The 27,273-nt window shown below is 37.8% G+C and overlaps 1 protein-coding gene across 1 annotated transcript; it reads left to right on the forward strand.

Annotated features, from left to right (window-relative positions):
- Positions 1-27,247, forward strand: LOC137391970 (E3 ubiquitin-protein ligase Bre1-like). The gene is made up of 18 exons (XM_068078548.1): positions 1-118; positions 508-634; positions 2,682-2,786; positions 2,949-3,155; positions 3,610-3,742; positions 3,899-4,019; positions 4,154-4,318; positions 4,520-4,585; positions 4,871-4,996; positions 6,032-6,502; positions 7,390-7,559; positions 8,016-8,100; positions 15,425-15,607; positions 19,859-19,987; positions 23,005-23,177; positions 23,502-23,679; positions 26,014-26,115; positions 26,769-27,247. Exons 1-18 carry the CDS (start codon positions 23-25, stop codon positions 26,943-26,945), a joined length of 2,814 nt encoding a protein of 937 aa, XP_067934649.1. The 5' UTR covers positions 1-22; the 3' UTR covers positions 26,946-27,247.
- The last annotated feature ends 26 nt before the right edge of the window (positions 27,248-27,273 follow it).

A 27,273-nucleotide genomic window follows, 5' to 3' on the forward strand; every position in this document is an offset into this window, starting at 1 on the left:
GGATGTAACAGTTTAGCGAAAAATGTCAACAAAACGGGCACATCCCGAATCTTCCTCGGGTCCACCCACCAAAAAGCATGGAGGATACTCAGATGTGGTCGGTTCTGTGTCTTCTTGTGTAAGTACTAGCAATACCAGTGTATGGCAATGGCAAGTAGGACTACTGTCATGCTAAATATCATCCCAAGCTATCGAAAAACTAAAGCTAAATTATCGGTAGCTTTTTTGGGACAACCCAATATTGAATTCCAGGCTTGTTAAACTTTAGCTGTTTTTATGTATCAAGCGAGTATAATTAAGATTTAGAGGTTAATCTTGAATTAGCATCTTATCTAGTGTTTTCACTTAGAAAGAAAATCTTCTACATGTAGATCATGGCATTTCTCTAGCCAAAATAGTATTTCAACTTTGGTATGTATTGATGTGGTTTTGTTATCTGTTTTGACTTGCAACAATAGGATGTTGCTAGGATGACATGTACGTTTGTGAAATGATTATTATTTACAGGAAGAAATGAATAAGAAGCTACTTCGCTTTCAAAATCGAAAGTTGGCCGAGAGAATCGAAGTAAGAAGACGTGCGGAGGCTGATCTCAGAAACCGAATTGACCAGCTGGAGACACGACTCACTACTGGTAGGTGCCTGGCTTAATTTAAAATAGCTAGCAGTTCTGTTGGGAGCCGCTCTTCAGTTTATCGTTCAATTTGCTTTGATTTGTGCTTCCAAAAAATGTTATGAAATCTGTAGATTTACCTGGTTGTTATGGCCACCTAGTTGCTTAACTGGTTATAAAGTTTATAAACTAGTATGGACCACAGTAATGATGGAAATCTCATGTGTAACAGTATATTGCTCTCATAGTGAGAAATGATATCAGAGCCATTCAATAAATAAGATGATCGGTTTATAAAAAGAGTTCTGTTAAAAATAGAAGCTTACAGTTTTTCATTTCTCAACATAACTTCCATGCAAATGACGCACACTTTGTCATTAAGGGACCAGCTTTTGAATGCCTTCAGCATAGAAATCTTTAGATTGGTTTTTAAAAAAGTTGCTGGTTGAAATCTTAACCTGTCAACGTGGGTTTCACCTATCAAGTCCTTCACTGACCCAAACAGGTAGAAGTCAGGTGGTGCAAGATCAGAACTGTAGGGAAGATGTGGTAGCAATTCCCAATGAAATTTATTGAATGTTTAAAATATTGGTCTTCAAGATCTTGGTCAAAGATGAACCCCAGCTGACTGTAAACCTTGATGTTTATTCTTTACATCCTTAACTTGCTTTAAAAGTTCACAGTACTATTGACAGTGGTGCCTTTTTAAATGGGAAACAGTACATGCCTTTACAAGTTCCAAAAAACAGTAAGCATGACTTTATGGATACACCTCAACAGGTCTACCTGGTTTCTCTCCATCATCAATACTTGTCCTGCCTTCTCAAAACTATTTGGCCCATTTGTAAAGATTTTCCGGCTAAAATTGTTTTCTACATAAACATTCACCATTCTCAAGTAAACTTCACTAGGTTTACATCTTTCAGCTACCAAGAATTTGATATCTGATCTCTGTTCAATTCTGGAGCATGTGTTTTGGTCAGCCATTTTGGAAAACCGCAAAAAAGGATACCATGACCTCATAATCTTCAAAAGCATTATGTCAGTCATTAATAAAGATTATATAAACTTTCCAAACAAATTATGCTTCCACTTATAATAGAACTATTTTTTATAAATAAATTCACCTTATTTATTGAATAGCCCTTATGAATATATGTAGTATATACAATCAGAATAGATTCAAACACTCCTGAGTGTAGTTAATCACAAACAGTAGTCATTTCACTATGATCGAAATTCAGTAGCAGTATTTTTATCGCTGTAATTTTTTGCAAATGCTACAAAGTCTGCTATATCTTTGCCATTACAAACAACTGATGTAATTACTGCATCATTTTGAACACTTATGAACCTTTGTGGCTGATAAGTTAGCTTGGCTGTGCAGGTAAATGTAACTTGCTATTTTCCTCTACCAAATTCTTACAATTTTGTTTATTTTAGTAAACAATTTATATGGGCACAAATCTACCAAAATTTAATTTTGTTGCTGTTTGTTACAATATTTTGATATTGTCTTTAGAAATAACTACTTTTTTGTGGCTTTTGTCTGGTTAGCTTTGAAGATTGATAAACTGCTCATAATTGATTAAGCTTAAAGTTAATGGTGCGTGCATATATTAACAATAAAAGATTGAGACTTGAGAAATTCATAGTAATCATTCTAAAAAGTAGTCATAGCTCTACTGCAACAACACCGTGTTACTGAACAGCATTTAAGTTAAGCTTTACATCCTTGACCTCAAAAATATATGGTTTCAAAATTTCTTGCTTCAACAACCAACAGGAATAAAAAATAGAAGTAAACATCATTTTTATTATCAGCTGAAGTGATCATTCACATTGCAAAATGGTTGGCACAACATTAATTTAAAATTTATTTGCAGATTATAAGCTAGTGGGTACACAGTTGTAGTTTCCTAAATGATAATTCTATAAATATTTTAACACGTGTCTATTTTATCTTGATTTGGTTATTTTGAAAGGTGGAGATGAGGAATTTGAGGCATTGTTGATTTGACACATAAAAACACAAATTTGTTATTATAAATGACACTGACTCCTTTAGATGATGACGTACTGATGATTGTCAATCGCTACTGGAATCAACTAGATGAGGATATCCGCGTTCTCTTGCAGAGGTTTGATGCTGAGACTGCCATAGCTCGAGAAGGTATGTGAACTTACTCATGGCTATTTAAAGTTGATTGTAGACTATATACAAACAGTTAGTGGATTATACACTAGTTGTCTTTATATAGTCATATAAAGACAATTAATGTATAATCCACTATTCCACACATGTAATATCTAAGTTAACAGCTTTTTTGTTTAGCCGAGAGTGAAAGTACGACATCGTTTTTGACACAACTGGCTACATGGGACAAAGAGGAGATGAATGAAAAGTTGCAACAGAGAGTTGGTTTCTCAAAAAGGGCCATTGGCAAACTCCTGCAGGCATTTGATGGCATGCAGCAGCGATATGAGTCTCTAGCCAACCTTCTTCATGATAAGGCTTCCAAAGACAAGCTAGAAAGTGAAGGTAACTCCATTGCCTGTCCTGTTCTTTACAATAAGCTAGCTGCTGTACGGGGCACGCTTACTTTCATTTTCGCAAGTATTAGGGTCTATATTGTTTCAACTAAGGCTGGACGTAGTTTACAACCCACGATACTTGATTGTCTTTTGCTGTTAAATTTAGTCTTCTCTTCTATACATTACACACATATAATATAACCTTCCATACAATACACACATATAATATAACCTTCCATGCATTACACACATATAATATAACCTTCCATGCATTACACACATATAATATAACCTTCCATGCATTACACACATATAATATGTCCATCCATTACTTACATTTAGATATGGTCTACCATGCTTTGCATATACCAATAATGCATGGTAATAATATACAGCGGTTGTGTATTACATCACCGTTATCTAGCTAGCTGTGATAGCCAGTTATTCTATAATTGTAATAGCAGCAGTCAAAGATGAGCCCAAGGATGGGGAGTCAGGAGAGGAAGTGAAGAAGGAAGAGGCTGATGAAATCAAAGCAGAGCCTGAAGATGATGGTGTAAAATCAGAACCATCAGTTGAGAACAATTCTAACAAGTATGGTTCCTTGCTAACTAGTTGTAGCGCATGCTAGGTCTGAAACTCATTCCCTAAACGCCACAACTCTGTTTCACGTGTTTGTATATTCAAGAAGCATTGAAATCAAGCAGAAATCTAATTAGGTATAAAGTTGTTTGTATTCCTGATGGACAGGGATTACCTTGACAAAATGGCCACTCTCAGCGCTGAACTACTTCACTTACAAACTGAAAATAAAGGACTTCACGAACAGGCAACTCTTTTGCACGAGAAACACCATTCAACCACCTTACAGGTGCTGTCACTTTTATTTTCTACTGGTTTTGTTCTGCTCTTCATTTTTATACTTCTGCCATACTCATTCAGATGGCGACCTTTCTTATTCACTGATTACTTGTAACCTCAGTGTCATAGTAATGGTTGATGCAGTTCACCAAGCTTCAGGAGAAGGTGGACAGGTATGAGACTGAGATTGCCGAGCTGAACAACAAGGGTGAGGATCTCCAGTATGACTGTGAGACTGCGAAGCAGCGAGCTCACACTTTGCAGTTAAGGCTCGAGCAGGCTGAAGAGCAGATTAGAAAACGCTTGCAGGTAAGTTTTTGTTTACACAAATTTGGAATTGTTTTCACAATATTTCTGTGTTTAAACAGGAAGAGAAAACTCTAAACTAGCTGTTATTAGTTACTATGTCCATAACTAAACATTTGTAACGAGAATAACCATTTTTTTATTATGGTTACGTAGTAGTTTTTGTCTTAGTTTAGAATGTTTGTTATGCCATATGTTATTCAGATGATAGAGGTTGATGGCAGCAGTGATGACGGCGTCGGTACTATGGAAGGCGTCACCAAACGCAAGGTAATAACATTAGTTGTACCTCTAATATAATTGTTTTGCCTTATACAAGATTGATAATTCTGTATAGGTGATAGATAACTCATCTATCACCATGTCAAATTATTCTGATCTCTGATTTTGTAACTGTATAATTTCTTATCCTCACTATACCTAGCAGGTATTAAACCATTTTGTTTTCGCTCTCTCACCTAGTCAAATTCATCTGCCAATGTTTGCTACCTTTATTGATGTTCACTGTCAGGGATCCCTGCCACATACAACCTGTTATGAGTTGTCACATTTTAGTTTAATGACATGAACAGAGAATTGGAAGAGCAGAGAGAGCTGGCTGCTGGGAGGCTGGCAGAACTGGAAACTCTCCAGTCTCAGTATCAAAGCAGTCTGCGAAGCTGTGAACAACTCACTATGGATGTGAGTCTGCGTTCCTTGAACTTCCTGTGTATCATTCTTATCATTGTTCATATAAACGTACAGGTTTAAGGTTGTTTGATATGTTCAACATTTCATACCACAAATATCTCTTCTTTTACATCGACTGTAATGGTAAAACACTTTTTCGGCTGTCATCTTGTTTGCATTTGGTAATCTGGTACAAGATTCCAGTCCACAGATATCAGCTGCTATAGTTCAACAGATATTTCTCCATGTATCAGTTGCTATGGTACAACCTATATATCTGTTGCATCTTCAATATCGTACAATGTCTTTTCTCAAATGCATTTGGCAAAAACTGAATTATAAAATATGCGAGGATAGCACTACAGTCATACCTCGACATTCTACTAAGACTAAGGTAGTTGTCATACACGAGCAGTTCGAGCTTGTATGTCAATTCTCTCGTACCTCAAATCGATTTTTTATCTAATATAAGGGAATACAAATAATCCATTTCCACCTTCTGAAAAGACCACCTAAAAACAGATTATTACGATGGAAAAATGTGTTTTTAATCGTTCTAATTCACCACCAATGCTCACAAAGTAACAAATACCTATTTAGTGGTTATGATTTGCAATACAATGTAACATTAATATGTACTGTACAGAGTTCTTACCTTCAAGACAGGCAGTAGTGGCTAACGTCGGTGTGAGAAAGAGTTGACGGCAACTAGTCCGGTTCGCTACGCTTTTGTGACACTACATGACATAAATTTTCAATTTAATTTTAAAAACTTGTGCTGTTCTTGTAAGTGGCATTCTGCACACTTGGCCATCGCCACATCGAGAACCATCTAATATGCTCGTATCTCAAATTTGTCTCCTATTTTAAGCAAAATTTGCTCGGAATCTTCCTCGTATCTCAAATTTCTCGAGGTACGACTGTACGAGGTATGACTGGAGTTTGTATCATATTTGTTACGACTTGCACAGTTGAAATATTGAACATATAGTAGAGTAAATCTGAACTACTAGTCTAGCTATCTCTGCTCTTGCTACTTTTCAACAGCTCAAAACGCTGCCTGAGTCGGTGATATTAGAGACTACTGAGTACAAGTGCCTCAAGTCTCAGTACTCCGTACTTTTTAACGAGGCGCAGCAGATCAAGTCCTACCTAGATGAGGCACGCAATCTCTTGCACACGACTAAGAATGTTCACCTCAGGCACATAGAGCAGATGGAAAGTGATGAACTGCAATGCCAGAAGAGATTGAGAACTGAGATCATACAGTTAGAAGAGACGTTGGCACAAGTTCGTAAAGAGTATGAAATGTCTCGTATAGAGCTGGAACAGACGCTCGCTGCCAATGAACAGACAGGACCAATCAACAGAGAGATGAGACATCTTATTAGTAGCCTTCAAAACCACAACAGGCAGCTCAAGGCTGAGTTACAGAGATACAAAAGGAAGTTCAAAGACTCGCAGAGTGAACTCTCAAAGCTGCGACTGATGGATCGAGCCAGCCCCAAGCCTGATCAGGTAGGTACACATATAGCCAGCCCCAAGCCTGATCAGGTAGGTATACATATAGCCAGCCCCAAGCCTGATCAGGTAGGCATACATATAGCCAGCCCCAAGCCTGATCAGGTAGGTACTCATATAGCCAGTCCCCAGCCTGATCAGGTAGGTATTCGCACCTGCTGTGTTCGTTGCATAGTTATTTATCTTTTATCCGTATAGCTGACTATTCGTGAATTTACAGTTTGTGTGTGCAACTTTCTTTTTGCCTGTTCATGTCAGCAGTGATTAACAGTGTAAATTACATAATAATAAAATAGATTATTATTAGTATAAGCAGTAGTGTTAGGAATCAATATATGTTTTTACACACATTCGGTTATCGTAACCAATCTGGGGAAAATTGTTTTACGGCCAAGCGATAGTCTTCTAGTTGTCTTTGTGTTAAATGAAGAAGCAATTACCTTTTGTGTTGCTGTCAAAAGAGAAACCAGCAGTTTAGTTCGAGTTTTGCCCACCAACTTGTGTCACATTTAATTTTTGTCATATCTAAACATAGTCTATGCGCTGGTTTACAAAACAATTTGAAGATTGTGCTGTGATGTGTTACATCTGAGCATTTGCCAAGAATATCACAGATATTTAAGCTTTTTGCACAGCTTATTTATGTGATTGCTGGACAAAAAATTCTTTATCAACTGCAAAAGTTCCATATTCAACCAAGAAAGAATTCTAGATTATTTAACGATATTTGTTTAATGTCATATTAAAATTAAATGATAGCAGCTGTACAACATATATCATTTTGTTTGCGGCTTACTCGCTCTATATTAACCAGGAGATAGATTTTAGAAAATTTTGGCTAGTTGCCCTACAATTGAATAAGCACTGTTTGTATTACTTCATAGAAGTCTGACATAAGTCCCTCCACGAGCGCCACGGACACGAGGCCAGCAAAAGATATAAACACGCATGAGCTGACAGGAAAGAAGCACGAGGTGGACGAGTTGGTAGAGAAAGAGAAGGCCAAGGGCAAGAATGACAAGGATATTGTCTTCAATATGAAGCAGCAACTTAAGTGCGTGCAACTGACAATAATGAATTCAAGTTTATAAGTTTATGGTTTAAAAGTGGGGATCATTTTATATATTACCAGTTTTTGATATAAATGCAGCGATCTCTCCTGGTTATATCAGTGCTCCAAAGTTATCACAAACAGCGTAAATGCTTGAAAGGATAATGGGCCGGGCATTCGGCAGTCAATGTTTTCCTAAAGATGCGACGCAACAGTATTAACAATTTAATGTTCGGATTTATAGATTTGCTTCCCCTTTGCGATGTAATATCGATTGTTCCTGTACTCGTATTTTTAGTGCAACTAAAAGGAAGTTTTTGCATGCGTAGTTTTTGCATGCGTAGTTTTTGCATGCGTAGTTTTTCTCATATTTAAAAAAGTTTGCTGGACACGCGAGAGAAATTTGTACAATGTAGCTCTGTGTTATATTGCTGAAATCACTCATGTGTTTGTCTGTAGGAAGGCTGTGGATAGCCAAAAAGAGATGAAACTTCTATTGGACATGTACAAGTCTGCCCCCAAGGAGCAGAAGGACAAAGTACAGGTAGAAATACTAAAAAGCTAGCCATTGTGTACTTGATGTAATGACCTCTCTTTTGTCAAAGTCTTTGCAAGGTTGTAAGTAAGAGAGCTATCCATTCGGTAGGCCAGTATCTATTGCAGTGACAGTACGTTGAAGGTGAGAGAATCACAATAGATTGGCGTTACAAAAACTGTTGTGCCCAAAACTCAACAATATTCTTTTGAACAAGTTAATCCTAGAATGATTTGCTTTCATTTAATTAAAATATGTTTTAAATATTTGAATAACAAACTTTATGGAATAATTTATTTACTGAATTGTATTACTTTATCTGTGTGTTGTTAAAGATTGTGTGTCTATGACCCCTGCTGGGATTACTACCAACCGCACTACGTGCATACGACTATTGCAACATTTATAAGAGAAAAATAGTATTGCTCGTAAGCTTTTTTAATTTTTTTCAGCAATTTTAAATATAAAAATGAAAAAATTTTAAATTAGTTTCTGAAAACATGTAGATTTTTTCAGTATAGACTGATAAAAGCTTTTGCATTAGCTTTTATAGAAAGTGTAATGAATACCGAGTCATGGAAAGAAAGAGCAAAATTATTTTATTCAAAATTAAGAAATGAATAAGTCGTCACATCTTGAAGTACTTGCGGTAACTTGCATATGGATTGTAAGTACGGTCGATATAAATGTAAGTACGGTCGATATAATTGTAAAGACGGTCAATGTAAATACGATCAATATAATTGTAAATACGATTGATATATAATTGTAAATACAATTGATATAATTGTAAATACGATCGATATAATTGTTACATTTATTAATACTGGCTAAGTGATTATTCTCAGACTATATTAAATTATTTTAATTTTCTCTATGCTGTTAGATGGCTCCTCACATGTGTCTAGCTAATTCAGAATATTAACTTCCTTCAATTGCTGCTGCCTTAGTTTGTGTTTAAATCATAAAAATACATCCTCTAAAATGTCCTACTTCATGAAATTTCTTATTTGCAAAATCAAATGTGCCTTGATGGAAATACATTAAGATTTTTAAAAAATTGCATCCTGTTTTGCATGCAGTGAATTGTGTTCTAAAGGTTGTTGATTGTGCTAGCAAAAGTACTGTCTTGTAAATGTTATGGTAACATTCCTTTCTGAGACAAGCCCTTCCTTAATATGACAGTCAAATGTTTATTTATAACTTGCACCTTAAACTGATATTTCCTCCACTTTGGCCGTTAAAGGTGCCATCCAGCCAACCTTGCTAAAGGAAATATGTTGGGAAACCAACCATTAACATTGCTTGAGTAAGATGAGACTTCACAAGCCATAAGACAATATAAGTTTCAATTGCGTATTTAGAATCAGACGCAACTGTCAAATACGAGACACGCCCAGCTTCCTGCTTTTTTTTCAATTGCAGATGCTGTAATACGGCTTATAATTATGCCTTACGGGGTGATTTATTGCTTGTTAATATATCATATTGATTATTTTCACTTCCATGTATCTGACGCTGCTGCTGTCAGTAGCATTTTTACCCATAAATTATGTACAAAAGCATAACAGGCTTATCATAATAGCTATTAGATTTGTCTGTACTAAGCTTGTGTATAATGCTTTTGTCCAGCCTTCTTTTGATTTTAATCAAGCTGGAGGTTGCTTTTTAAACAGGTTTGAAGTAAATTTCCAGTATGACACTTCATGTAGCATTACTGTTAAATTCTCAGTGCAAACGTTTTCTATAGTTGAACCTGCTCACCAAAAAATGTTATATCAAATGTTAAAGTTGTATTTGAATAACATGCCAAGTTAAAATTTAAGAAGTAGAGAGTTGAAGAGGTAGTGGAGTTAGGCAAGTAGATAGCTGGGGAAGTAGTGAGTTGGAGGAGTAGAGAGTTGAAGAAGTAGTGAATTGGGAAGTGAATAGTTGAGGAGGTAGAAAGTTGGGGAAGTAGATGGTTGGGGAAGCAGTGAGTTGAGAAAGTAGTGATTGGAGGGAGTAGAGAGTTGAGGAAGTAGAGAGTTGAGGGAGTAGAGAGTTGAGGAAGTAGAGAGTTGAGGGAGTAGAGAGTTGAGGAAGTAGAGAGTTGAGGGAGTAGAGAGTTGATGAAGGAGAGAGTGAGGAAGTAGAGAGTTGAGGGAGTAGAGAGTTGAGGAAGTAGAGAATTGAGGAAGGAGAGAGTTGGGGAAGTAGAGAGTTGAGGAAGTAGAGAGTTGAGGAGGTAGAGAGTTGAGGAAGTAGAGAGCTGAGGGAGTAGAGAGTTGAGGGAGTAGAGAGTTGAGGGAGTAGAGAGTTGAGGGAGTAGAGAGTTGAGGGAGTAGAGAGTTGAGGGAGTCGAGAGTTGAGGGAGTAGAGAGTTGAGGGAGTAGAGAGTTGAGGAAGTAGAGAGTTGAGGAAGTAGAGAGTTGAGGAAGTAGAGAGTTGAGGAAGTAGAGAGTTGAGGGAGTAGAGAGTTGAGGGAGTAGAGAGTTGAGGGAGTAGAGAGTTGAGGGAGTAGAGAGTTGAGGAAGTAGAGAGTTGAGGAAGTAGAGAGTTGAGGAAGTAGAGAGTTGAGGAAGTAGAGAGTTGAGGAAGTAGAGAGTTGAGGAAGTAGAGAGTTGAGGGAGTAGAGAGTTGATGAAGGAGAGAGTGAGGAAGTAGAGAGTTGAGGGAGTAGAGAGTTGAGGAAGTAGAGAATTGAGGAAGGAGAGAGTTGGGGAAGTAGAGAGTTGAGGAAGTAGAGAGTTGAGGAGGTAGAGAGTTGAGGGAGTAGAGAGTTGAGGGAGTAGAGAGTTGAGGGAGTAGAGAGTTGAGGGAGTAGAGAGTTGAGGGAGTAGAGAGTTGAGGGAGTCGAGAGTTGAGGGAGTAGAGAGTTGAGGGAGTAGAGAGTTGAGGGAGTAGAGAGTTGAGGAAGTAGAGAGTTGAGGAAGTAGAGAGTTGAGGAAGTAGAGAGTTGAGGAAGTAGAGAGTTGAGGAAGTAGAGAGTTGAGGGAGTAGAGAGTTGAGGGAGTAGAGAGTTGAGGGAGTAGAGAGTTGAGGAAGTAGAGAGTTGAGGAAGTAGAGAGTTGAGGAAGTAGAGAGTTGAGGAAGTAGAGAGTTGAGGAAGTAGAGAGTTGAGGAAGTAGAGAGTTGAGGGAGTAGAGAGTTGAGGGAGTAGAGAGTTGAGGGAGTAGAGAGTTGAGGAAGTAGAGAGTTGAGGAGGTAGAGAGTTGAGGAAGTAGAGAGTTGAGGGAGTAGAGAGTTGAGGGAGTAGAGAGTTGAGGGAGTAGAGAGTTGAGGGAGTAGAGAGTTGAGGAAGTAGAGAGTTGAGGGAGTAGAGAGTTGAGGGAGTAGAGAGTTGAGGAAGTAGAGAGTTGAGGAAGTAGAGAGTTGAGGAAGTAGAGAGTTGAGGAAGTAGAGAGTTGAGGGAGTAGAGAGTTGATGAAGGAGAGAGTGAGGAAGTAGAGAGTTGAGGGAGTAGAGAGTTGAGGAAGTAGAGAATTGAGGAAGGAGAGAGTTGGGGAAGTAGAGAGTTGAGGAAGTAGAGAGTTGAGGAGGTAGAGAGTTGAGGGAGTAGAGAGTTGAGGGAGTAGAGAGTTGAGGGAGTAGAGAGTTGAGGGAGTAGAGAGTTGAGGGAGTAGAGAGTTGAGGGAGTCGAGAGTTGAGGGAGTAGAGAGTTGAGGGAGTAGAGAGTTGAGGGAGTAGAGAGTTGAGGGAGTAGAGAGTTGAGGAAGTAGAGAGTTGAGGAAGTAGAGAGTTGAGGAAGTAGAGAGTTGAGGAAGTAGAGAGTTGAGGGAGTAGAGAGTTGAGGGAGTAGAGAGTTGAGGGAGTAGAGAGTTGAGGAAGTAGAGAGTTGAGGAAGTAGAGAGTTGAGGAAGTAGAGAGTTGAGGAAGTAGAGAGTTGAGGAAGTAGAGAGTTGAGGAAGTAGAGAGTTGAGGGAGTAGAGAGTTGAGGGAGTAGAGAGTTGAGGGAGTAGAGAGTTGAGGAAGTAGAGAGTTGAGGAGGTAGAGAGTTGAGGAAGTAGAGAGTTGAGGGAGTAGAGAGTTGAGGGAGTAGAGAGTTGAGAGAGTAGAGAGTTGAGGGAGTAGAGAGTTGAGGAAGTAGAGAGTTGAGGAAGTAGAGAGTTGAGGAAGTAGAGAGTTGAGAGAGTTGAGGAAGTAGAGAGTTGAGGAAGTAGAGAGTTGAGGAAGGAGAGAGTGAGGAAGTAGAGAGTAGAGGGAGTAGAGAGTTGAGGAAGTAGAGAGTTTGGGAAGTAGCGTACATAAGTTTTGATATATTTCGTATGTGTTCAGCTCACTAAATCAACAACTTTCTTAGCGCAGGTTTTTGGAAAAGTTCAAGTCATAAAGAGCACATTTTTAGGAATCAAAGGGGAATGCTAAACAAGATAATCAAAGGGGAATGCTCAACAAGATAATCAAAGGGGTATGCTAAACTAGATAGGATGGTTTAACTTTCTTTGCTCTGTATCTATAAGCTGTGCTTTCGTAAAATGGTTAATAAGATAAAGCTGAACATTTCAAGAATTTTTCAAGTGTTACATCTTGTTAGAGATAATTTTAGGTTTGCGTCTGAGTTGGCATGTATGTATATATTACATAAGGGTGGGGTGGTGCATTATACAAAACTGAAAAGTGGAAACTAGCTGACAGCTATGAATATGGAATAAATAACTATCAGCGGCATCTTTAGGCTGATCGATTTGGTTTGGAACCCAACTGCACAGACTGCCTGTTTTTTGTCTACATTCACTCTATGACATTCTTGTCTGGCTAATGCGTCAAACTTTCCAGTCACCGTGTCACTTTATGTTGCCACATCTGCTCGTCTCTTCTACTTGTCAGATTATATAATAGTTCACAGAAACCTCTGCATTCCTTGTCGCTGTCACATGGTGTCATAGCACGGTGATAACTGGAGACCATCCTTGCAATATATTTAACCGACATATTGTCATTAGGAATTTCATTACCATTCCTTATTAGATATGAAAACTTGTGTTGTTTATCCTATGTTAACAATCTCGGCCTGTTGTTACGTTGAAACCAAATTAAGCTCAAATAATCAATGTGTTGGTGACAGAGATCTTAAAATTTTCAGAATTCCTTTAAAATAAGTCTTTCAAGTATAATGCTTATACCGTTTTATTCAATTTTATTCAAAAGTACCTTAATATCTTACCTGCTTTACTCGGAAGATTTCTTTGCAGTGATGAACTGAGCTGTACGTTTCATAGATTTAGATGCCAAACATGTAGTTGCAGTTGATATGTTACATGGTTTTTACAAAATTTACCGATATTCAAATTTCCATGAAATACATAGAGCATTGAAAACCTGAATAACAAAATTGTAAGAACAGAAAGAAACTGAGTGAGAATATTTCTAGCACATCTCTCTCTCTACCATGTTCAATTAGACAACGTTTCTTGAATCTGGCATTCTCCCACAATCTCTCTAATCGCTCGATGCATTGTTCTCGTATTAACTCTGATAATACTGATGGATGTATATTGTATTGCCTAATTCTGTCTCTGACAGTCTGCGAGTTTGATGAATATTTGGTCATGCTAGACGCAAAATTATTGGAAGCATTTTGCGGTAATGAGTAAAAATAGTAAAGATAGATCGACCGTTTATTCAACCAAAAAGATTAAGCAGGCCTGCTACATGTTTGACTGATAAACTACGATGGAGAGCCCTGGCAAAGTTGCGCTAATAGAAGATAGAAGAAGGAACTAGTAGATTGTCAGGACGTAAACCAGAAGTGCGTAACACTTGGGTTTGTAGATTCGAGAGGTGTCAAAAGGTACTGCGTCGAAAGGCGCCTTCTAAAAGTTGGAAAGCTTGTAAAAAGCTGCTGATTGGAGATTCAGACTGGAAAGATGCTTGTTTGAATTATAGAGTAGAAGTGGCTCTGTTGAAGGGTTCATTCTGCGGGTTACGGTTACGATTAAGGGATGTCAGCTTAGGGAGTCCTGGATTGTGACAGGAACATTGCTGTGGAACAGCTGCAATCATTGGTCATCATCCTTTGACACAGCTGCTGTCAATCATCATGCTCAGTATTGTAAATGTTGTTAAGATATCACTTGCAGCTATCCATCAGTGCCCTGACATCTCTCCTCCCTCCAATTGCCAGGCAGTCAACAATAGCATTGGTACAGTTATTGTTAGCTAGAGCCTGATTGATGCTCGACTCTGACGTGGCAGGAGTTTGTCACTCTTACGTGATTAATTACTCTATTATATAGCCATATATCTTCGTGCCCTTCATGATATCACTCGTTCCCATGTAGCTGGTCGGCCCGCATCAATAACAACACCTCTAAGTCCTGATTACATTCCTTCATTTGACGCGCTTAGCAACTCGACTGTCTGTGCTAATTGGTTTTTTTAATCTGAAACACCTAGTAAATATGTGCTCTAGAGTCAACACAAGATGAACATGTTCATTTCAGCCTCTAACGAGTGGCGGCATTGTCTTAGAGCCTAGTCGTTCCCTGGAGTTTAAACACTTGAAAGTTTAGTTTCGTATATACCAGGGGGTTTCCTGATTCTAGACCGTATTACAAACTGTCCAACTGTGAATGCGCTTGCAGTAGCACAATTTTTGCTAAATATCAATTTGAAGCTCTACATGTGTAAAAGCAATGAGAAAACAATTAATCAAATAGAGTGAATAGTTTTTATTTTATACTCAAAAAATTCATGTTTTAGAGGTAACTGAAAAAACACAATTATTGCAGTAAACTGAATCTGATAGACGGTTTATGTTTGTTATGAATAAAAAACACCCGGTTTTAGTGCCAAGCTGTTTCTGCTGATGGGAAAAAGCTTTCCAGTTTTGTTTATATCTGATCCTTCATTAACCAGAACTTCAATCAGCGTGTCATTACAAACTAATGTTCTGCCAGCAGACGTTTTTCATTTCTCGGTCAATTTGAAATTCCTTTAGTACTTTGGCGACATCTCAAGAATCAGTAGTCTAATCAACTTGAATTGTTGGAATTATACTAAAAACGTATTACGCCCATAATGGCTGAAATTTGTAAGCTTAGCTAAACCGAAAGTAGTGGCAAAAAGTGAAACTGAGCAACCGAGTGATCACATGCCCCAAAGTGTTAAACGCCTAAATTTCCTTATCATTTATTAGTCAATCGTATCTTAAACATATTTTGTTGACCTCGTAAATGATTTGTTAGAGCCTGTGTAACTATAAAGTAACTAGGCGTCTGACATTCCGTATTCTTTCTTATTCATAAGGCATTAGTAGGGTCTGTTTGTCATCCCTACTCGAAATTTATCATTCACTATGTATGTTCTTGTAACTAAAGATTCAACTCGGATTCTTGTTTGCATGTTCTAGCTGATGACAGCGGAGAAACGGGCTCGACAGGAAATAGATGAATTGAAGGAACATGTGAAGATGATGAAAGAGAATGAGAAAAAGGAGAAGCGAAAGTTGGCGGATGGGGAGGCCTTAAAAAAGATAAAACGATACGAGGAACAACTAAGTGATCTGAGAAAGGAGCTGGCTCACCACAAAACGGTCAGTATTTAGGATGTACTCTTTTTACTAACTCTCATTGCATCTCCTTTTCTATCTTCTTAATCTCTCTTTCTGTTCTTCCTACCATCACCTTTCTGATCGTCATCTCTTAAAGTTCTCAGTTGTCTTCCCTCTCTACCTCGCTATTTCTTTCTCCATGCATTCCTTTTTTATCTACTGGGATGTTTGTAGGCAAATGTGTTTTTAAAAGAGTTAATAGAAATGTACACAATGGCCAAATTTACTGTTTGTAATTCTCTGGTAACACATTAGCTATGGTTTGCCTATTAGTTTTGTTGATGAAAGATTTATGCGATGTAGTTATATTTTCTTTCAACACATCAGGGACTGGCACAGAAGGATGTGGAGAGAAAGTAACAGTTTCTAACCATTAATGCGAGGATTAGAATGTTTTCAGTGACGCGCGATCTCATCTCCTCGTGTAATAAAGGAGAGTGGAATGGAATTCACTCACTGATTTATTTGTGTGAATTATTAGCGATTTTCAGGGCCATTTGGTGCTAGCGTTCTATTTGTGAGAATCTAGAGGCTGATTATCTGGCATTTGACAGGCTGTGGTAATAACGGTAATAACACTGTCATCTATCGAGATGACAGGATCTATGGATTCTAAGTGAATCAACCATGAATATTTGATACCTATAACTTGGTCAAGGATGCGGCATCTTAGCCCTGAGCCTTGCGGACAGGGAGGACAGGTGCTCCGCACTGCAGACCTCGCTACAATTGACACTGGGCTGTTCATTTGATACAATAATCATCAATTCATCAATAATCATCACGAAGCTCAATCAATCATGCCTTGCATGATTTACACCAATTCTCTAGTCCTCTTTATGTCTGGTCTATCACAATTAGAAATACGTCATTTCAACTTCTAGTCTACAGCGTATTAGGAATAGTTGTTTGTAAAACTTCTGCAAAATGGTTTGGCATATTCGCTGCAGTTATAGTGCTAGTATACACTCCATTTATAACCGTTCTCAGGGGTCTAAAAGATTTTCATAGATTATCTTTATGTAAGCTTGTTACCAGCGGTTTTAACATATGATAGCAGGACATAGTGACACGCCTTTTCGATTACCACTTCAACAAATTCTGCTTGACAGAGTAAAAGTATGTGTACAATCACTTGCTTTGAAGATTGAACTGTTGTTGCATCCTTTCACGCATGTATATGTGCGATGTTACAAAGATTCTTACATGTCAAAGGAAGCTTTTATGATAATGTTTATGATCAAAAATTATCTTCGACAAGTTTCGAAGATTTCAACTACGGCGAGTGATGTTCTGTTTGTATTTATGATTATGTGTTGCCATTTGTCTATGCCCAGCGTATCAGCTTTAATAGAATATCGTTTGATATAATTTTAAGACTGACACTGTGGGCTATATATAACTTCAAAAAAGGGTTTTTGGCCTTGAAAATTGACACCAATAAATAATTGTCGATTTATTAGTTTTGGAACCTACCTTGATATCAGCTTAAGAATCACCTTGTGAACTTCTGTTATGTTCTATGGAGATCTACTTGTGATTACATCTTTGAAAGACTAGTGACTTGTATGAAGGATACATTTAAAAGGATGGAAATGCGATAGATGTTATGGAGATGACTAACAACTTAAAATACTGCACACCATTGTGACATCCCGTTGTATATTGTCTCTATTGCGCATATTATACATGTCATGTATAATATACATGTAATATGTGTACATAATATATATAATAAGTGTAATATAAATATATATGTAATATAATATTATTACATGTCAAACGAGTTACATGTCACTTAGTATAGTACAGCTGTGACTGTGACATACATTTTTTATTACAATTGTATGGCATTTCTAATTCAGGATATATTAAAAAAACATATTTCAATAATGCCAGGTGTCTGGCACCGGGGCATTTGTAGATCTCCTGCAAATAATGAAGTTGCAGCAGTGTGCTTCATTAGCCGAAAAACATGTATAAAATGTTATGAAAGCTTAACACTTGGGTGATAGATGCTTCCTGGTAGACGCGATTCTGTTATCTTCTCAAAGACATCTTGAAAGTTTTAGCGCCAGGGTTTTTAAGGGGTCAGCTAAATCAGAACACTTTCAGACGTATCATCGTCTTGCGTACAGCCCTAATCCCCTCTCACTCTCGTCAGATTACTGTCAATACTTCCCTTCAGATGGTCTGTCAGCTCATATATTGATAGTCGATCAGCGCCTGTAGACTCGACAGCGAGAGATAGACCTCCGCTATGGGCCAGCAGTTGTGGCTACACTTTTTGAGCAAGACAATATTTCCCAACGAGCCAGAAAAGATTAAGTCATATGTATGTTTTCCTTGTTGGCCTGCTGGCATTCCTTTTTCACCACTGTCCTCTGCCACGACTGTCCTCCATCACCACTGTCTTCCGTCACCTCTGCCACGACTGTCCTCCGTCACCACTGTCCTTTGCCACGACTGTCCTCCGTCACCACTGTCCTTTGCCACGACTGTCCTCCGTCACCACTGTCCTTTGCCACGACTGTCCTCCGTCACCACTGTCGTCTGCCACGACTGTCCTCCGTCACCACTGTCCTTTGCCACGACTGTCCTCCGTCACCACTGTCCTCTGCCACGACTGTCCTCCGTCACCACTGTCCTCCGTCACCACTGTCCTCTGCCACGACTGTCCTCCGTCACCACTGTCCTCTGCCACGACTGTCCTCCGTCACCACTGTCCTCAGGTCTAGCTATTTTAGTACAGCTTTCATTTTGTGTGTGACTGCTGAGGTATGATTTCTGTAACACATTATTGCACTGTCCTTTACGGCACAAGGTAGCAGGTCGCTCAATCGTTACTTGTAGGTTTTGCAACCAAAGGATTGCAAGTTCAAAGCCTTTCATTGCGTGATGCTGATCTCGTCACACTCACCCCTTGATCCTGCTGATCATATAATACATTCTTCAGTTGTTTTTTCAGTATGGCATGCTAGCAGCCTGCATTTGTTTATTTAAAACGTTTGATTTTGATGTTCTGCGTAATTCTGGTAGGAAATTTGCTTGAAGTTTTTTATTCTTTTTCATAAGATAGTTTATTTGAACATTAAACATTTTATTGCGTATCTTTACACAGCAGCAGCGTCGCCACTAAAATATTATTTTGCCACTAATTGTTGTATATTTTTCTAACTTTATTTAAAGTTTTATCTGAGTAGTTTGAGATGCTTTCAGTTTCATGTTTGTTGTTGTACATCTACTTGAAAGAGGTTTTTTAGAGGAGCTCGTTGTTCGTTTTAGCCCCACAATACCCACCCCACTCTTTTGTTACAAGTGTCCGAACAGTGCTCGTATAACCTGTTACTACATAATATTCGATCCAAAAAAGGCCTTCCTAACACTATTCACACTGTTGTGTTTAGCATTTTTTTCTCTTTCTGGTAGGCATGTCTTCTACTGCTACATTCCAATTACAAATTAATATTACCAAAATGATATATCGCTATCTTTTAATTACCTGGTAGGTTTTTGTTCATTTACCTACAGTGTTTGGCTTTCAAGATATTTACCTTCAATTTGTCTCCAGACTGGCTGTCAGCCTCTGACAGGTTTAGTGACTCCTTCACGCACCGCAGACAAGCCAACTTCAAATATCGCAATTCAATTTACTCATCATAGTGCCATTTTTGTTAATTTATTGCCCATAGTAATTTGACTCAATCGAACCACATTTATTCTGCAAGATTTTGTTTTTGACAACAAAGCCGTTACGGGAATGTGTGAGGAAAGTGGTTATTTGAGAGCCGAAAGGCGTGATTGATAGGTTGTAATGGGAGCCAGACATAGAATGGTTAAATGTAGTTATTGATTGAAAAATAATTTATTTGTAGTTAAAATATGCTCCATAATTTTGTTGCGGAGGTTTCTCAACAAATATGATTCCATTAGGGAGGTGGCAGTTAGACATTATGGATGGAATTAGGGTGTTTTCTTTAGACATCAGTTGACAATTTCTGCCATATGATCGTCATAAACCTTCTGATTGCGTCTGTTAATACACTCTTTTTTTCTTGTTATGCAACTAGCTGTCCCATTCATCCCCCTTCCCTTCACCCTCATGTAAGTGCAGGTAAACAAGGTTTAATCTAGCTGCTAGCAAGATTCCTACCCATTTCGTTAAACTACCAGTAGGGAACAAAGTTGTTGGTGGTGCTCATCTATCACAATAATTGTTCATTCTGTTGCCAGGAAGAAGGTGAATTACTGAAGGAGATGGAACTCACTGGGCAGGCATATGAGGAAAAACAAGAGCAGAATATCAGATTAGTCCAGCAGTTGAAGGAGAAGGATGATGCCAACTTTAAACTCATGTCAGAGGTTTGTTGACATTTTCAATGTGACCTGCATTAGCGTGTCAAGCTGTAAGGACGGCCTGTGAGTTTTCTACCTTTTTGAACATAAACAAATTTAACAGATGAAGTTTTTTTGGATTAAAATTATCTACTTATAATAGTAGGAGTCAGTCAATCTCATGACAATGCGATCACAAGCTCATGGCAATGTGATCGCAATTTCAAGGCAATGTGATCACAAGCTCGTGGCGATCCAATCACAATCTCATGGCAATGTGATTACAATTTCATGGCAATGTGATTACATTTTCATGGCAATGGGATCACAAGCTCCTGGTAATGCGATCACAATCTCATGGCAATGTGATCACAAGCTTATGGCAATGTGATTACAATCTCATGGCAATCTAATCACAATTTTACTCAAGGGTTAATAATATGAGTCTTCTGTGACTGTATGCACAATATACATATTTCCCACATAGTGACATTGCTATGCATTCTCTGACAAGGAGCTATGTGACACATGCAATTAAGCCAGGTGATCGTTACATGATATTCTGAAATCTATGTTAGCTCTGTGCTAGCCTCTCAGGATAAGCAAAGTTTGTTATACTTAAACAGCTTGTGAACATCTAGCTAAAGGTGATATGTGAGTTTGAAACAGGAAAGAGTTGTGTAATATAGGATTATGACATTTGCATGCAGATGTGGTACATACATGTATGTCATTGTATATTGCATTCAGTAACACAGCTCATTTTGCAAATACCTTCAGTATTTATTGCGTTTGTAAGAAGTAAGAAAATTGTGAGAAAGTTCAGCCCCTTCTGAAGTCTTTATCAGCCATATTCATCACACCTTTTCAAATGTTATCAACCTGTTTTAATCAGTAGCCATCCAGTTTTGTCTGATGTTAATGTGCAAATGATCAAGAAGAGCCTTTCTTTGAAACGTAATAAATTCACGCCTTTTTTTCATGGACTGAACTTCTGTTGTTGTAACAAGTAGAGATGCCCCGATTTAAAGTTCACCAGCCGATTCAGATACCAGTCCGATATACCGATTCTTATTGAAAAATAATCCGATTCAGACACCGATTCAGATCTTTTGTGTTGCGTAGATAATTGTTCATTTTATTATAGAAAAAATAAATATTAATGTATTTATTTGTTTGTATTTATTTATGGAAAAGATACATATATATTGAGAGTTTATTATATATGCATGTACTGTATATATATAATCACATACTGACATACCGTGCATGTAGTAACAAAAGAGTCCATGTTTCTTGTAATTTGTAGTTAATAATAGTAATTACTGTTAGTGGTACAGCTTTCTCTGTGATAATAAAATCTCTTTTCTCTTGCTGAACGAACGGCTGCGCCTGTACAAGTTTAGAGCAAATCAATGTTTCCTTTAATTTCTGTTAGTGATATAATTCTCTCAATGAGAAGTCTTTTTTTCTATCACTGTCAATGTAGCTAGTCGTACTGAAGAGGGACTCACTTGCAACAGATGATGGAGGACAGGCTATATACCGATAAGCCACTGGGGTTATTTTGTACGATACAAACGATACAAACTTTATGCATCGTCCGCTCAAATTACTTTCCTAATGCTAGTAAATAGAGCTGTCACACTGCAATCTTGTTTCTCTTCTTTGTTATCTTGTTTGTGATTGGCTGCAACATAGCCCATTGCTGTAATTGGGAAATACTACACTCTGTGATCATGTCTTGACTAAAGCAAAAAGGTTCCTCAGCTGTGTGGATGTTTATTAGGCTATAGACATAAAATAAATAGTGTGGCAGGCCAGGAATTTATTAGGTAAGAGTAAGAAACTTGCAGCTGATGATCTTTATTAGTGTAGCAGGCTAAAATACTGTTTTCTGCTAAATAGTTGATCTGTAAAACGTATCTGAAGTTTCAGATTTTTAAGAAAAGATCGGCTGATACTGATTCAGATACTTAATACCCATATCGACACCGATTCCAATACCAAAATTAGGGCAACTCTAGTAACAGGAACTGACAACTCTTGTTTTCGTTGATCAAAATATGGTACTTGGAAAGGTGAGAGGTTTAGTTTAGCTCAGGTTCTTCAGTTTAGTTTGAGAGTAAGTTCTGTACTTCTGTGACTAATACAAACATTTCTCTACTGTTATATTAGGTTTAGCGAAAAGGTAACCGATAACGATATTTTTATAGACAAAAATTAAATACAAGAAATGTCAAGTTGACATGTAGAAAAAGGTTTTTTACGTACCTAGGTGGTGTTGAGGCTGTCAAGTCATCCTTTATTTATGAGTAGACAACTTCTAGAGACCACTGCACTGCTGAATACATATTCTCCGACATGCATTTGTATGTTTCTCTGTACATGCAAAGGATTGATGGACAGTCCATTACCTCACTCAAGCATTTGTAAATCTTTTCGTCCTCTAACCGGTTTTTTTAATTTTTTTAATTATGCAGTCTTTCATAGATAAAAGTTCTTTCTAAAATGCTGGGTTGTGGATGAACTCAAGCTATGGTAATCTTGTCAGTTTAATTACTCGTATTACGGCTATTAATTGGTAGTTAGAGGGCCGCTTCAAGGACATATATATGTATATGTGTGAGCGAAAAACATTTTTATAAATAAGTGCTATAAAATTGTTGGGGGTATGTAATTTATACATAGGGTATGCAGCGCATGTATGAATATACTAGCCAAATGCCCGGCATTGCACGGGTAATAGAATAATTACCTAATGAATTTGAGTAACTTACCTGGAAAGCTAGATCTTTATTAAAATCTTTACCAGAAATCGTAAGGTCAGCAGTACTAGTTATTAACCTCAAGCAAGCCCTTTAAGCGTATCTTACCCAATGTAATGACTATTTGACCAAGAAATCCATTGTATTCTGTGTAACCTAATAGTTAAGTTCGCCGCCTCTAGATCTGGACATTCCGAGATCAAATCCAGCGCCGAGCTAGAATTTAATTGCTATAACTGGACACAGGGTTTAACAAAAAGACAAACTTGGTTGTAGAGAATAAAGTCAACGCAGGTGCATAAGCTATTGAAGGAAGAGAAAGATGCATACATAGAGCAAGTGGCCATGCTGCAGCACCAAGTTGAGGCACAAAACAATGTAGTGAGGAAGCTGGAGGAGAAAGAGCGCATACTACAAAGTGCAATATCCAACTTAGAGAAGGAACTAGGGTAAGGTTCTTGCTCGAAGTTAGTACTTCTGGTCTTCTCTGAAGCAATATCCAGTTTTCCACACGCATGCTTACAAGATTTTCATCATGCAATACCACACCTATCTCTGCGCTAGTGCCACATTTATCAATGATTTACTTTGGTTTGCAAATTTGGTTAACACACTAATAGCTCGGAAAACATTGTGAATATAAGATGTCTCGGCTATGTTTCTACCATGCCTATACAATAATGCCAAAAATATTATTTTTAGGTGTTAGTTTACGGTGCTGCCAATGCATAGGTGTAAAAGGAAAATTAATTCACGTTTTATTTTGGTAAAAGGCTTCGGCAACAGGCGATGGAAAGCTTTAAGAGAAAGGCCATGGAAAGTTCACAAACAGCTGCTGACCTAAAGCTGCATCTGGAGAAGTACCATTCACAGTTGAGAGAGGCGCAGACTGCTGTTGCTGATAAGACAACCGCTCTAGACCAGCAGTCTTTCAAGTACAGGCGTATAGCGGTAAGTGGCACACTAGCGTAAATAGCTAGCAGGAATTAGTGTTTCCTGTTTTAAGGTTACGCGACTGTTTTCAGTTTGAAAAGCTCCTTCATATGTCTTTGCTTGCTGAACAATTTAGAAATTTTAGTGCTTTTCATATGCATAATTATTCTGTACTGCTGTACTATTCTCGCAAATAATTTGCAAGATAAACATCGCTTGAGCAGTTGCCTTCTCATTTTATACTTATCCTTTCTATTGCATCAACCGGACTTCTTTGCGCAATGCAAAGAGTTGAGATTACTTACTTCTGTTTGGAAATATTTGTCTTTCAAGTCTTGTATATAAAAAAAATACACAGAGTCAAACAGCTCCTGTGTTTTTAAAGCATTAGCATTCCAAAGCTGTATGGTTTGGTGGTTACGATCATTTTGCATAAACAATGTATGTGTTAATTTCTGGTTCTGCCCCATTATTGCGTGTGAGTTTGGAAGTCTGTAACGATTTGATTGATAGAACCTTGATTGCTATTGCTCTTCTATGCAAGCCAATTAAAATTATGTCACTAATTAGAATATGGCTCTATTGTGCATATTATACACATTGTTCAGAATTAGCAATAAGTCAATTGTCAATGTCTTTCAAAGGTGTCAATTTAAACTATCCGTTTGCCGGGGCTGTTGTAAATAGATGTAACATCTAATTTCCTATTTTTTACCGAAAAGATTGATTGAGGTAGAAACAACAGTCCTGTTCCGCCTATGTAAAATACGATCTCTGCCTAGCATCCCTAGGTGATTGGCAATGGCAGGTGACAGGTTATCATTAGTCAAATTTCACCACTTTTTCAGCTTCTGTTACATATCAACTGGACAGCTTTATTGTGTGTGTGTCAGCCGTGAACTAATTTCAACCCCTCACTTGTTCAAGGCAGCTTTACACCTTACCGCTCTCATTAGATTCTTCGTGTTCACACAGACCAATATTATTTTATGGATATATATGCCAGTTTGTTTCTTTTGGCGTTTGTACTGGCGCATGTGGAGCATTTAGGTCTATGCTTTCATTCCTCTCTATGACAGGTTCCGGTATGATTTGTCCATACATGCTAGCTGGACACACCCAGTGTATGGTTGATGAATCTGGTGCCTCAAATTGGTCACCAACTATTTCGTTCTCACTTTCAAAAACACTAAATTAATTTAAGTTCTCCTCTATGGCACCAAGGAAACTATTAAGCATTTTTCACATCTGATTCACTCTATTTATGTATTTACGAAGTCAGACATCTCTCCAACCTACCTGTCATGCATGTCGCTAGTCGATCATCTGAATGCCTCCCGTATCTTTCTTTCCTTCATGTCTCATTAAATTGATACCAACACTTGATTTGGTGTCGATACGGCGCGGTTACATCATCGGTGGAAGCGCCCGGAAACCATTATGTTATGCTAAATATTGCGTGTCGAATCACAAAGGGTGACATACCTTGGTAGCAGCTATCGCGCTGCTTTATGTAAGACCAAGATAGCACCAGTGGAGTCCTACCGCCGTGTCATTTATCAAGTTTTTATTCAAAAATGATTAATGAAACGCTTGCGAGACTGAAGACCTGGTGTCGAAGCGGATTGAACACGCCTGACTGTAACAAGTATTGTTTACACGAGTTCCACCTCTGCTCTTTGTCAAGCTTTGCCATAATTCAGGAAGGCTTGACAGATTAATCACTTCATCCATCACTGTCAAACCTCGGCGTTACCATTTCTATTTTCCCATCCAGCTTAAGCAATTGATTATAAATATAAATGTGTAAATGGCCATACATCGTCCAGCCATTGCTGTCAGCTATCTACTTCTTCTAATAACTTACACATCAAACAAATTTTAAAATTTTACGCTGATTTATTGCGCGAGTAATCTACGATTTATTATAAGTAAAGAGCTTAAACCTGAGCATTACGGGTGATTGAGTAGATTTCTGCTGTTTGATACATAAATTTAAAGATTTCTATAAGCTCCGGATTGTCGCCTTTTCTGTCTATCTGAGGCAAATATTTTAGCCGATTTACATTTGGAATTTTTAAATCAGTCTCTGTTTGTTCGGTAAGCTTGTTTTCATTAGCCAAAGCCAACATGGCTGCCGTTTCGTAATGCTTTTTATGAGTTTACATCAAGATTTATCTTAAATTTTATGAAAGTGACTAGTGATGGAAATGCTCCGCATCGGCTTGTCCCTTATGTTTACTGCTTGATACAGAATTTTAAAAATGTGCATAACTTTGTGATATGGTATTCGTGTTACCGTATGAAATGCAAAAGTGTTTATACTTTATTCATCGATATCATCCTTTCTAGGAAGAACTGGCTTCTGTTAAACGAAAGTTGGAGCGGAGTGAAAAAATAGAACAAATGGGCAACACAGACGAAGTTTTGCTTGAGGAAATTCGAGAGTACAAGGTAAGTATAGTTAGTAGGAGACCTGTAAGAGGTGAAGACCCAAAAGATGGCTATTATATAACTTGTTTTTGTAATAGTCGCCACATGCGTCAACATTCATCATCATTATGTAAGGGATTTAATAATAGGACTTGGCAGGAACAAGTGCCAACAATTTGCACTGAGAACCCTGTGTGACTGATCGGAAAATTTATAGTCATAATAACCTTTAGAAAATGATTATTACGAAATATTTTTACAGCAGTTGGGCCACCCAAATTCTCTCACCCTTAACCATATGTACCTAAGATACATAGGCTAAGCTTTATTGAGTCATCTTTTTGGCTTTCTATTGAAACAAGACTTAACACTGATTCTGAAACATGTGGCGTGTAGACTCGTAATGGTCTGTTTCACGAGAGGGTTGCTTCAACGCTCCCATCTCTAACTGTCTCCATCTCTCAGTGTTAGCCTCATTACATCAAATCTTACCACTGATGCTAAATTACTGTTTATAACTCACCATTAAAAGCAGTTACTGCAACATCAAAGCAAATTCAAGGATTATGGAATTAAAAAATTAAAGCTTTTTATTGATATAATTATTAATATATTTTTATTAATATATTTTTATTAATATATTTAACAACTTTGTTTTTATTCTTATTTTTTAGGAACAGCTGACATGTCCGTCATGCAAGGTAAAGAAGAAGGATGCAGTGCTAACCAAATGCTTTCATGTATTTTGTCTAGAGTGTTTAAAGACAAGGTACGAAACGCGGCAAAGAAAGTGTCCAAAATGCAATGCCGCCTTCGGGGCTAATGATTATCATAGAATTTATATATCATGAAAGCTGATGTTTCTGTTTGTAAATACGTCTGTTTTAATAGCTTTTTTGCATCTGCTTGACCATAAATGTTTACTTGTATAGATTTAACTTTGTGGATCATTGAAACTGAGTTGATAAACTAAGGGTAGGTTACATGAGGTCATTAGCATTGAAGTATATCGGATACCGAATGGAGGCCAAACAATGGATGCACTAACATATACGTGTGGTCGTTCTACTTTCATTTGTTGTTGTAGTATTAGGTGAGTTTCACGTTGTATATAATGCCATTTGAATTATTGTATTAAAATATTTAAATACTACTTCTATAATCTTACTTTTGTTTGCA

The sequence above is a fragment of the Watersipora subatra genome, chromosome 3, assembly GCF_963576615.1.
Source record: "Watersipora subatra chromosome 3, tzWatSuba1.1, whole genome shotgun sequence".
In the NCBI taxonomy this organism is placed as follows: domain Eukaryota; kingdom Metazoa; phylum Bryozoa; class Gymnolaemata; order Cheilostomatida; family Watersiporidae; genus Watersipora; species Watersipora subatra.

What these genes read in the sequence shown, in the direction of transcription:
- LOC137391970 (XM_068078548.1), top strand. Translation starts at nt 23, where the DNA reads ATGTCAACAAAACGGGCACATCCCGAATCTTCCTCGGGTCCACCCACC. An exon ending in AAGGCGTCACCAAACGCAAG is followed by an intron (nt 4,586 to 4,870) that starts GTAATAACATTA and finishes GTCACATTTTAG; the next exon opens with TTTAATGACATGAACAGAGA. An exon ending in ACTTTAAACTCATGTCAGAG is followed by an intron (nt 19,988 to 23,004) that starts GTTTGTTGACAT and finishes ACTTGGTTGTAG; the next exon opens with AGAATAAAGTCAACGCAGGT.